This window comes from Neoarius graeffei, chromosome 10 (genome assembly GCF_027579695.1).
Source record: "Neoarius graeffei isolate fNeoGra1 chromosome 10, fNeoGra1.pri, whole genome shotgun sequence".
NCBI classification, from domain to species: Eukaryota; Metazoa; Chordata; class Actinopteri; order Siluriformes; family Ariidae; genus Neoarius; species Neoarius graeffei.
Window position 1 is genome coordinate 27,157,891 of NC_083578.1, and position 12,868 is coordinate 27,170,758.

A 12,868-nucleotide genomic window follows, 5' to 3' on the forward strand; every position below is an offset into this window, starting at 1 on the left:
GAAGGTGGCTTCAATGTCATTGACAAGATGGGCTATTTGGTCCGTGGTAGATCTACCTTTACGGAAGCCAGCCTGCTCTCATGGAAGGTGTATTTCAACGATACCATTGATGCGTCCCAGCATTATTCTTGCCATCAGCTTGTACGTAATACAGAGCAATGAGATTGGCCTGTAGCTCTTGGGATCATCTGCTGGTTTCTTGGGTTTGAGAATGGCAACCACTTGGGCTTGCCACCATACAACAGGGATTGGAGAGGAACTGGCATAGCCATTCAAGAGCATGGGTTCCCAGGTAGCAGAAGAATTCTGCATGAACCAAGTCGATGCCGGGGGCTTTGCCCTTTTTTAAGCATAGGATGGCATCCATTAGCTGTTCTAGGGTAACTGGTCCAGAGAGATTCTTTGAGGCGGGTTGGCGGGCAGTGGTCTCTTTGATCTTCCTGTTGACTTCATGAGTATGCAGCTTGGATTCTTCGCTCTTGTTTTTCCATTTGCCGTTATCCACAAGGACTGATGCAATAGAATTGGCGGTAACAAGGCAGGGCTTGGGTTTGCTACTGTGCCCTGAAAGGCGGTTGATTGTATCCCACGCCTTTCGGCTTGAATGGGCGAAGTCAGTTGAGGTGGCAGTTTCCTCCCACCGCACCTGTCGCTTTTTTCCAAGTATATGCATTAGCTGGTCACCCTTGGTAGGCTTCTCATCTATGCTTGCTGCATTGTGGTCTTGGAAGGCTGCCTCGCACTCTTCGTCCCAGCAGGGGATATACGCGTCACGTCTGCCTTGGGGAATGAATGCCTTAGCAGCAGAGGAGAGCAGGGATGTAAAGGCCATAGATGAGAAGCCTACCAAGGGTGACCAGCTAATGCATATACTTGGTGTCTGTGGCTGGCCCTGATGGATCCGGGAGGTCGCAGGATAACAAGTTGGTAAGGCCGGCAAATTTACTCCAGTTAGCCTTATGAAAATTCCACCTCTTTTTGCCAAGACTGTTGATCTTCATTCCAACTTCAGTGCCAATGACAATGGGACAATGTCCAGATCGTGGGAACTTGTCCAGTACATACCGTTCGTAGGATTGAGCGATTGAGTTAGAGACAAAGCACAAGTCAGGATTAGTCCATGTCTTGTGGCAGCCTGAAAAGAACAATTTTTGTCTTTAGCATCATAAAGCAGATGTAGGTCAGATATTTCAGCCCACTGGACAACTATCTTGCCATTCTTGTTAGTATCCGGATAGCCCCATAAGGTGTTTCTGCTGTTGAAGTCCCCACAGGCAATGGTGGTAGTGCTTACAGGGGCAAGCTTTGGATGTTGGCTGCATTTGGCGACGGCTTGTATATGTTCATTATGGATACATTCTTGATGGTGGCACAGGTCCACTGGATTTGGCTGCCCTCTGGGGATTTTTGGATGGATTTCACGTGGACACCTTCATGCACATAGGTAGCGATACCATGGTACTTGTTGAGTATAGAGGCTATAGTGCTGTAGCCTTCAATTGTGAGTTTGTCTTTGCTGTCAGCATGGGTCTCTTGCAGGAGAATCACACTGGCGTTGTTTGCGTCCACTAGATGGCAGATAAGGTCTCTTTTAGTTCTTGTAAGTCCTTCAACATTCAGCTGGAGAATACGGGTCTAGGTGCTTGTCATCATCAATGTAACGATCAAAGTTGCTTCCTTCTGGAAATTGAGTTGCTGAGATTAGCCGACCGAGGTCGTTACTAGGGATCACCACGTAGAGGTTCTCAGCTCGATCGATGGGGGAGATCAGATATCAAGCGCAATAATCTCATCTCATCTCATCTCATCATCTCTAGCCGCTTTATCCTTCTACAGGGTCGCAGGCAAGCTGGAGCCTATCCCAGCTGACTACGGGCGAAAGGCGGGGTACACCCTGGACAAGTCGCCAGGTCATCACAGGGCTGACACATAGACACAGACAACCATTCACACTCACATTCACACCTACGGTCAATTTAGAGTCACCAGTTAACCTAACCTGCATGTCTTTGGACTGTGGGGGAAACCGGAGCACCCGGAGGAAACCCACGCGGACACGGGGAGAACATGCAAACTCCACACAGAAAGGCCCTCGCCGGACCCGGGGTTCGAACCCAGGACCTTCTTGCTGTGAGGCGACAGCGCTAACCACTACACCACCGTGCCGCCCAAGCGCAATAATATCAATGGAAATAACTTTTTTTAAATCTACTGGAAAATACAATGATTCCCTTACATTATAACTTCTGACTGTATTAGAATTACTTCACTGGATTACAGAGCTGAACCTTTGAGACAAAAGTACCTTAAGATGTATTTAGTTTTACAAATGCCTGCGCAATTTCAACAGTAATATAAGGTGTTCTATGTCTCTGGACACATGACAACCTTAGCTTATGAGACATGTTACATGTAACACACTATTTCTAAAAACTATACAGTGGTTCATTGTGGTGTTGATCAAGAAAGCGTGATCATTGTGTGGTCTGTTCATTTAGATGACGAGGTCACAGTGGGGAAGTTCTATGCCACTTTCCTGATACAGGACTACTTCAGAAAATTCAAGAAACGCAAAGAGCTAGGTCTTGTGGGACGGCACCCTACCAGTCATAACACCGCCATTGCACTACAGGTGAGACAATACCTGCCTTTCAAGCTATAAACGTTGACATTTCAATATGTTGAGTAATGACTCACAAAGACTGTTGGGATTTGTTTTTTCTCCCTAATTTAGTCACGGCCAATTTCCATCCCCCAGTTAGGTCTCCTCTGTCACATAACAGCGACCCACAGACACCTGTTAATGGTTAGTGCGAAAGGGGGTGAGAAAGTATGCCACCCTTTCCTTCCTGGAACATGGCCAGTTTTGCTCTCTTGGGGATTTTTTTATTCCTTTGTATTCGATATCGTATTTGTATAATGCCCTATAACCATATTAATGGGTTTGATGTATGCATTGATATCTGAAGTGAAAATATTGTGTGCAAAAAATGTACATGATGAAAAAAAAGCTTAATGTATGTATGTATGGCCATGTTTTTATCTCTTTATGGGTCTCGAATGTCCCAATAATGGTTGGAATACGTCAGTTTTGACTTCATGGGGATATTTGGCTCATCCCCGTGAGGAATTTTTAAAATAAAAACTGTAGTGTTTTGTTTTAAAAAACAAAAAGAGCAAAAAGACTTTTGCTAGGTCAGTGAGGTTACAGATGGGGGAGGTGTAGGCATGACATATACACTTGTCAGTGGAAATAGATATGTTTTTCTATCTCTCTACAAAGATAGAATTCCGTGTGTGTGTGTGTGATTTCATATATTTTTCTCCTGGTAGGCTGGTCTGCGGACACTGCATGACATTGGCCCTGAGATTCGCAGAGCCATATCATGTGACCTACAAGATGAAGACCTGGTAGATTTTAACCCTGATGAAGAAGAAGATATATACCGGGTAAAAATGAGTTTTTCAGTCATCAGTGTTTCTAAAAATACTGTTACAGCTTCTGTGGTTCTGATTATGCTGAAGATCTTATCACTATCATTTCTTCATGCTGTGCCTGAACTGTTGAGGAAGAGACTTTTACCCAACATACTGAATACTAAATATATGCGACCTTATACGTAGTGAGAATGTGAGAATCCAGGAGGTTGTACTTTTCATACCTTTTAAATATTCAGTCACATTCCATAATAGTTTTTATAATGTTATAATGATGAAAGAAATAAAATGTCTGAATTGTAGATATGTCATCCTATCTTATGTATATGTACAGTATAACTATGTATATCCGTATATACTGTATTTTAACAATAAAATTAAGAATATTAAGGTTAATTCAGGGCAGCATGGTGGTGTAGTGGTTAGCACTGTCACCTCACAGCAAGAAAGTTCTGGGTTTGAACCCAATGGCTGACTGGGGCCTTTCTGTGTGGAGTTTACATGTTCTCCCCATGTCTATGTGGGTTTCCTCCAGGTGCTCCTGTTTCCCCCACAGTCCAAAGACATGCAGTTAGGTTAACTGGCTACTCTAAATTGCCCATAGGTGTGAATGTGTGTGAATGGTCAAGAGGAGAAAACCGCTATAAATAATCCAGTAGAAGGCAACAGGAAACCACTACTCTAATACCCTGTCCACACTAGGGATTTTGTACCGATACGATACTACTTTCGTACCGCAACACCTGTCCACACTAGCAACTATACCGGTACTGTAGCCATATAACTGTATCAGTACGAAACCCATTGGTACGAAACCCACAAATGTATGGGTTTCGTACCGGTACAGTATCGGTACTGTAGCGCTTCACTGTAGTGTGGACAGATGAAGCGGTTCTGTATCGATACAAATATAATGCGCAAAGTCACACACCTCAATCGATGTCTTCGCTGAATAAAATAGTGAAGAATGGAGATTCGTTTGTTTCTTTCTCAACTGCCTCGCGCGTTTTATATGATTCGACTGAATGAATGACCACCAGAAATACAGACTGTACATTGACAACAAAAAGCACACACATGTTGTTTCATCCGCCATATTCTCAGAAGGAAGTTACTCGGTAACCACGGAAACATTTCGCGCACGCGCATTTCAACTACCGTGAAAGAAAACCGCAAACATTTCTCGCTAGTGTGGACAGATGCACTAAACTGTACCGGTATACTTTGTATTGATACAGTTATACCACTATCGTACCGGTATATATGTGAACACAGCTTTAGTCCTCCCTGGAAACTCAGACCTGCCATTAGGCAGAACACTAAAAGAAAGAAGAAGGTTGATTCATTAAAAATGTGTTATGAGTAGTGTGCAAATCCCTGAAGCTGTTTAAAGTGAAGTTATACAATTACTCTAAGAAGTTTTAATAATTATCAAACTTAGTGTTTTTCATGATGTTACATCCTGTGAATATCTGGCTTTGAAAACCTCCACTCCCACACCGATGTTGCTGATCTTAATCTATCGACCTCCCAAATCATCACCATCTTTTTTTCTGTCTGAACTGAATGAACTGCTAACTGTTGCCTCATCTGTCTGTACTGCTATCATTCTTCTGGGTGACTTTGGCCCTGTCCACACGGCAACGGATTCAGGTGAATCTGATAAAATTGTTTATCGTTTCGGCCTGGCGTCCACACGGCACCGGTGTTTTGGGTGCCCCAAAACGAAATCTTTTGAGAACGGGTTCCAGAGTGGAAAAATCTGGCAACGGCCCCGTTGCGAAGTCGTCTGGATGAGTAGAACGGATTTGTTTATGATGATGTCACAACCACATGACTGTCAGTGCTTCACGCCGGGTAGAAGTGTAACGAACTCGATGTGAGTTGTCAACAAATCCTATAACTTGGTTCATGAAACGCGCTTACAAAATATTTTCACTGTGAATATTTATTGTGTAATGGTGCAAAGTGAGAGAGAGAGAGAGAGAGAGAGAGTGAGAGAATAGCCCTTAGGGCAGAGTCTTTAGTCCAAACACTGCGGAAGTACTGAGTATAACCAAACGGCGCACCGCCTGTGCGCTTTCCAAAAACAAAAACAATCCCGCCAGCAAAGATAGGAAAAAAAAAGGAGCGATCTCACCTCTTCAGATGTTGGTTTAAGTCCGACAATACATTCCTCAAAAAGGGCGTAGAAGAACAAAGTAATCCATCAACGTGTAGCATTCAATTTATTCCGGACCATTAAAGAATTCTGGAGGATATCAGAATGTTGGCGTACCGGCTTCCATCTACCCCCGTTCATTCCTCTTTCCACGTCTTTCGTTTTACGCTACTGATTAATAATCAAAACTTTATGTGGCTAATGCTACAGAAGAAGGGGTTTATGCGCATGCGTCTACTTCTTCTATTGTTCTGGTGTCTCCGATGGGACCATTTTACAGCGCACATAGAGGTGTGGCATGTGTATTGCATCATTTTCAGCAAGCGTTGCGTTGCCATATGTACCTGATATTTTACTGATCCGTTGCCCATGTGGACGCGATATTTAAAAAAAAAAATCTCGTTGTCGTGTGGATGTAGCCTTTAACATTCATGTTGATATTAGTTGCTCCCTTACTCAGCATGTTGACTTTCAGTTTAACTCAGCATGTTGACTTTCCCACACATAATCATGGTCATATACTTGACTTGCTTTGCTCTACTCGTACAAAAATTGTATCTGTATCAGGTTCTGATGTAGGTTTTACTGACCACAAGTTGATTGAGTGTTGTCTCAGTGTGCCTTCTTCTAAACTTCCTCTGCATTCTACTCTCTTTCCGTAATCTTTCTTCTATTGATATGCATTCTTTCTCTGCCTCTCTCCTCTCTTCTTTTTGTAAATTTGCTGAGGTTTCCTCTCCTGATGATACAGTTGCTATTTACAATAATACTATATCTAACACACTTAACACTTTCGCTCCCCTTAAAACTAGACAGGTCTCCACAAATCGTGCCTCTCCTTGGTTCACCTCTGAGCTTAGGGCCATGAAAGCCAAAGGAAGGCGGCTAGAGCACCTTTATAAGAAAACTGGCCTTACTATTCATCTTTCACTCTTCTCTGAACACATCACAAAGTATAAGGATGCTCTTAATGCTGCCCGATCCTCCTACTAAGCTAACATCATTAAGAGTGGCAATCATAGACCCAAAACTCTGTTTAATACAATAAATAAACTTCTTCAGCCTCTTTCTTCAACCACTCCCAGTTCCCCTGCTCAGTGTCAGGCTTTTTTGGATTTTTTTCAAGGATAAAATTGACAGTATTTACTAACACTTTCATTCTGAAATTCATTCTTCTGTCCCGCTAGTAGCTCTTTCTCATAAAGCTGACTGCTGTCTCTCTGTTTTCTCTCCTGTTGATTCTTCTAAAGTATCGGAAATTATGACTAAGTCCTCCTCATGTCTGTTGGACCCTGCACCCACTGCACTTCTTAAATCCTGTGTATCTGCTATCTCCCCTTATATTGCTCATTTGATTAATCAGTGTTTTGCTTTAGGCACTGTTCCCATCTCCCTCAAAATTGCTTCAGTTACACCAATACTAAAGAAACCTGGTCTAGATTCTCTTTCACTGTCCAATTACAGACCCATTTCAAATCTCCCTTTCCTAGCTAAGGTAATGGAGAGAGTTGTAGCCTCTCAGCTTCATACTTTCCTTGCTCGTAATGATCTCTATTAACCCTTTCAGTCAGGCTTTCGCAATCTGCACAGCACTGAATCTGCTCTCTTAAGAGTTGTTAATGACCTCCTGCTCTCAACTGATGCTGGTCATCTCCATGTCCTTGTTCTCTTGGACCTCACAGCTGCCTTTGACACCGTACACCATGAGAGACTCATTTCCAGACTGTCGTCTTTTGGTATTACTGGCTTAGCTTTATCCTGGCTTCAGTCATATCTAGCAAACAGGCAACAGTTTATTTCTATTGGTGTTCATAAATCATCTACTGCTACTGTTGCTCAAGGTGTACCTCAGGGTTCTGTCCTTGGTCCCCTTCTTTTTATATTATGTTTCTCCTATAGGCCAGATTATTCATAACCATGGCCTTAACTTTCATTGTTATGCTGATAATATTCAAATCTACATCACTACCACCCCTTCCATAGCCTCTGTTCAGCTGCTAAGGACTTGCATCACTGACCTTAAGCAATGGCTGCATAAGAACTGCCTTAAACTTAATGCTGACAAAACGGAGGTTCTATTAGTAGGTACCAAAAGACAAGTTCAGAATTTCTCCAGTTTTACTATTGATGTTGATGGTGTGTCTATTCGTCCTTCCCAAGTTATAAAAAACCTTGGAGTTATCTCTGACTCCACCCTTACATTTGAACCCCATCTTAAACTAATTACTAAGAATGCTTTCTTTCACCTCCGCAATATTGCATGTCTCCACCCTTTTCTCTTGGAAACTGATGCCAAAATGTTGGTCAATGCATTTATTTTTTCTCGTCTTGACTACTGCAATTCTCTCTCTTATGGTCTCCCTGCCACATTGCTCAATCACCTGCAGTACATCCAAAACTCAGCAGCAAGAGTCCTCACACTCACCAAGCGCACTGCTCACATCACTCCTGTTTTACAGCAACTGCATTAGCTGCCAGTTATCTCTCGGATCAAATACAAAATCTTACTTTTAACCTATAAAGCTCTTCATGGTTTCGCCCCTTCTTATCTCTGTGAGCTAATTCGTTTGTACTGTCCCTCCCTCCTGCTCCCTCAGATCTTCTGTCTGTGGACTTCTGACTGTTCCACGTTTTAAACTGGCATCTATGGGTGGCAGATCATTCAGCGTTGCTGCTCCTAAACTTTGGAACTCGTTACCACAATCGCTTCGTGACTGTTCCACTCTCTCTTCCTTCAAAGCTAACTTGAAAACTTTTCTCTTTACAGTACCTCACACTATTCTTTCTAGTGTTTTGTTTTTTGTTTTTTTTTTTTTGTTGGTAACTCCTGTGTAAAGTGTCCTTGGGTTTGTGAAAGGCGCTATATAAATTGAACTTATTATTATCAAACCCAGTATAACACTATTCAGAATCCACCTACATCTAAAAATTATAATTATTGGGTCAAAGAAAATGCTGTTTTAATTTTTATATCCCTCATCAAAAAATTCCCATGCTGGGATTGGTGAAGGACGGCTCACGTGACATAAAATACTTCCACCACTGATGAAGCAATGTATCTCATGACGTCAAATGTAAAAAAAAAAATGAATATGGTGTGAGTCAATCATGGTATATCCTGGATATAGCATGAACTGATGTCACAATTTCAAGCTATACGGCCAACTCGAGTCACAGCTGTGGCTCCGTGAGCATTTCTGTGTTTGTAGATCTACGTATCATGATCATGCCTAGCGAGGCAGGCAATAGCATGGTACATTGTACATGCGCAGGTCGAAGGTCACGCCAACGTGAACAACAAACATGGCTGCCTCCAGTGTATTTATGCCAAGATTCAGTCTTAACACTTTTATTTTGGAATTTTTTGATGAGGGATATAAATCAAATATACTATGCACTGAGATGCACCGGTAATTATGGATTCCCTTCGGTGACTGGCATAGCACTATTTTCTTCAGAGGTGTGCCCCTCACAAAATAGTACTATGCCAGTCACCTCAGAGAATCCATAATTTCAACCGGAGCCTCTCAGTGCATGGTATATTAGATTATTATTCTGAGATTGTTGGCAAGGTATTGACTTAGTCTTCAGTAGTTCATATATGTATAGAATATAGAAATACAGTACCATGATGTTCATAGAGAGCTTTCTTTAAAATACTAATATTAACTGTACAACTATTTTAAGCTTTTCTTATCATGTATAACATCATATATATTCACACACACAGTTTGAAGTGTATGTCCATGCATTCGTTTTCCTCTCTTTTCCTGTCTCATCCCAGAGAAATGGTGGCCTCTTTGGAAACCATGTCAATCATGTAAACGGAGATCACAGAGGCTCGTCTACCTCCACTAACGTCACCCAGCGACCCCTCCACGTCCCACCCATTCCCTTCTATGTCCAGGTTGAGCCTCATCCACAGCCCCTTTACGCCCAAAATCGTCCGTGTTCAAACCCCAACTTGTACTTCAAATCCCCCAAGTCCTCGAACTCCAACCTCAACAATGCCAATGTGCCATGCATGCCTGTCCTGACCAATGGAGGGCAGTACCGCCCTCACGCAGATCGGCCCACCAGAAGCCGGGTGTCTTCCCTGGGTTCCTACCTCAACCTCAGGAGTGATGCAGAATCACAGCGAAAGTCTCATTTTAAGAGGTGAGAACACTTCCTTTGGGTTGAGTTTTGCTGATGCATAGCACCAATATTACAGAGCACTGTGTGCTGATCACCTTGACCTGCCAGAAGTACTCACCTGAATCCTGTTCATGTTTTGCTTTTAATAGCAATGATGTAATGAAAGTAGCATAATTAGATTAAAGAAAGTTGTCAAATATTTATCATAATATCTATTTCTGTGCTGGAAGTTCTTTGACTTTTCCCATGGTAGTCGCTCACGAATGTTCTTTACAGTGCATGTGTCTAGCCTCGTATTTCTGCCCCACGGAAACAGGGCATGGTTAAAGGCAAAAATAGGCAAATTAAAAATAGATGTTTGACAGCTGTGCATATGTGCACATGAGGAATGGGACTGTTCATTTGGTTAAAGTGTGCAGCAAATTATTGGTCTCATGATGTGACACAAAAAGTGCACATTCTATTTAAAAGTCATTTTAGGCCCATGTAATGTATATGTAATATACTATATATGCGTAGCCAGGAGAACACTTTTCCCAGGGGGTAACTTTGTCCAAAAACATGCTCCTGATATTAGTAAGCAGAACTGAGTGCAGCTAACGTATTGTGTACCTGATACGTGCAATGTGTGAGTACAAAGTGCACTGACCCCATTTACAGTAGATAAGACAACATTTTCACAGGTAAATAATAAAGCCTTATCTCAGTTTATAAATCTGGTTTCCTTGCCTGCAGAGTCCATGTGCAGCATACTGTGTTCCTCTGTTTGAAAATGCAAGACAACAACTTTTGAACTTGCTTTCCCTTGCACGTGCAGAATGCTTCGGTTCAGGACTCGTATGCAGTCCCCTTTTATTGCCAAACCTGCTGATGTGACCAAAAAGTTTGATTTTGTTCTAATCTGACCGCAGCATAGTATTTTGAGACATACAATCAGGAAGGGTGTCTTCCTTGCAAAGCTTCCAAATTGCATATTATAAAGAAAGTGACATTTAACAGTTGATTTTGAAACTTGACAACCACAAGAATCGAATAAACCATGCAATTCTACAACAGTGGTATAGAGACTTAGCACGGTCACATGACCCCATAGCAACAGTAACTATGACAGGGAGTATGCTTCAGTGCTTCATTCAACTGAGTTAGTTGTTATTTATCAGTATGAGAAGGTTTTGCTGTGTTTTTGGAGGTGCAAATCATTTTGAACGAAACAAAGACATCAGATTTTTTAATTTACCATAAGTAATTAATTATCAGGGGGAAAAACTAGAGAAATTTCTGAACGAATAAGGAAAGAATGGGGGGGAAAAACATTCAGCTTGACCTGGTGTTGAAAGGAGAGGTCAAAAACCCTATGGTATACTCACTTCATTTCCACAAAGATAAGACATAAAAAAAACTATTTCACAACTGCAGCAAGGTGCTCATTCTTATACAGTGAAGTGAACATGAGCATCAACATACAGTAGCAGCTCTGCACAGTCTGACCTTCACCGAGACTTAAAGTACATTTACATTCAGGGATCCTTCAGAGGGCGTTGTGTGCGTGCTTGGGACCTAGTCATTATGGGAAACATCTGATGCTAATCTGAGCGCAATCAGCTCGTGTATGTAAGGACATAGATGCTTTGTGAAGTGTTGTCATGATCACGGTCACATTTCTTTCCAGCCATGTTTATGACTCTGCTTTCGGTTTTGTTTTTGTAAATATCACGCCTGCTAATAAACACTCTTCCAGCACTTAGACCCATCTACCGTCACATACTTGACAGAAGACTTGCAAGGTCAACAAAAACAGTGTGCTGATTGCGTTCAAATCAGCATCAGGTGTTTCCCATAATGACTGAATCCCAAGCACGTGCACAATGCGCTCCGAAGGATCCCCGAATGTAAATGTACTTTCACTCTTAGTGAAGGTTAGGCTGTGCCGAGCCGCTGTGTTGATGCTCATGTTCACGTCACTGTATAAGAATAAGCACCACACTGCAGTTGTGAATTTTTTTTTTTTAATGCTTACCTTCGTGGGAATGAAGTGAGCATACCACAGAGTTTTTGAACTTCTCCTTTTGACACAGAGTCCCGCTGAATGTTTTTCCCTTATACATTAAGAAATTTCTCTAGTTTTTCCCCGATAATGAATTACTTTAGGTAAATTTTAAAAGAACCTCATGTCTTTGCTTCGCTCAAAACAATTTGCACATCCAAAAATGCAGCAAAACCTTCCCATACTGATCAAAAACAACTAACTTGGCTGAATGAAGCACCGAAGCATGCCCCGTCATGGCGCTCTAGTTACCGTTGCTATGGGGTCACGTGACGATGTAAAGCATCTGTTTAGGTTGTTTTTTTTCTGCTTCATCACACTTCACATTGTGTTGGGGGACAGTGTGCATGTGGGTTCAGTTCCAGGTTTAAAACACTTGTTATGGACCTAATTGTGTTTATTGTGATTTTTAACTATTTATGTATTTTTATATCAATTACCTGATTTGTGCACGTAGACAACCAAATTTCTTTGGTTTTTCCCATGGTCAAGGTATTTTTTCCCACACAGAAACAGGACCTCAAAGCAAATAGAAGATGGAGGATAATTTTTGGTCATTTTTATAAGGGTACCAATAATTCTGTAGGGTCCAACCCAATTCTTTCTGAATCCTGTCCCTATAAATTAATGTGTGGTGCTGCTACCTGTCACTACTCTCGCATTTAATACTTTGAACCTGAGTCAGGTTTTGCTAAAAGAAACTCTTTGTTTAGAAATATTTCCTCATCTGATCACTGTTTTCTATTTTATCTTTTATGCCTATCCATCCATCCATCCGTCTATGTATGCACACATTTGCCCGTTTCTCTGCCTGCCTGACGGGACAGACCACGATACTATGAGACCTATATTAGGTACTTGTATGCTGTTGTAATGCCTATATAAACCTATTCATCAACTCATTTACATGGCATAAAGTAGCTTAAACTTAGACAGGGGTCAGTTGTTGTTACTATGTAAATAAAATCATCCTAACATTTTCACAGATTTGACAGATTAGCAAATTATTTGCTATAATTTCCATTTTAGTATATGTGCATTCTATATGAATAAAAAGAATTTCATAGGTTTTATAGTTTCATTTATCC

At 41.6% G+C, this 12,868-nt stretch overlaps 1 protein-coding gene across 14 annotated transcripts in view; it reads left to right on the plus strand.

Moving 5' to 3' along the window:
- The window catches only part of cacna1db (calcium channel, voltage-dependent, L type, alpha 1D subunit, b), a 410,093-nt gene that overhangs the window by 373,763 nt on the left and 23,462 nt on the right, over window positions 1–12,868 (plus strand). For 8 of the 14 annotated variants that reach the window (XM_060931662.1, XM_060931659.1, XM_060931661.1 and 5 more), the window contains 5 exons: window positions 2,499–2,632; window positions 2,735–2,806; window positions 3,334–3,450; window positions 9,384–9,757; window positions 12,608–12,634. In XM_060931662.1, the coding sequence (XP_060787645.1) occupies window positions 2,499–2,632; window positions 2,735–2,806; window positions 3,334–3,450; window positions 9,384–9,757; window positions 12,608–12,634 (724 nt within the window). The remainder of the gene's footprint in view (window positions 1–2,498; window positions 2,633–2,734; window positions 2,807–3,333; window positions 3,451–9,383; window positions 9,758–12,607; window positions 12,635–12,868) is intronic. The other 6 variants (XM_060931671.1, XM_060931666.1, XM_060931670.1 and 3 more) reach the window with 2 other exon arrangements.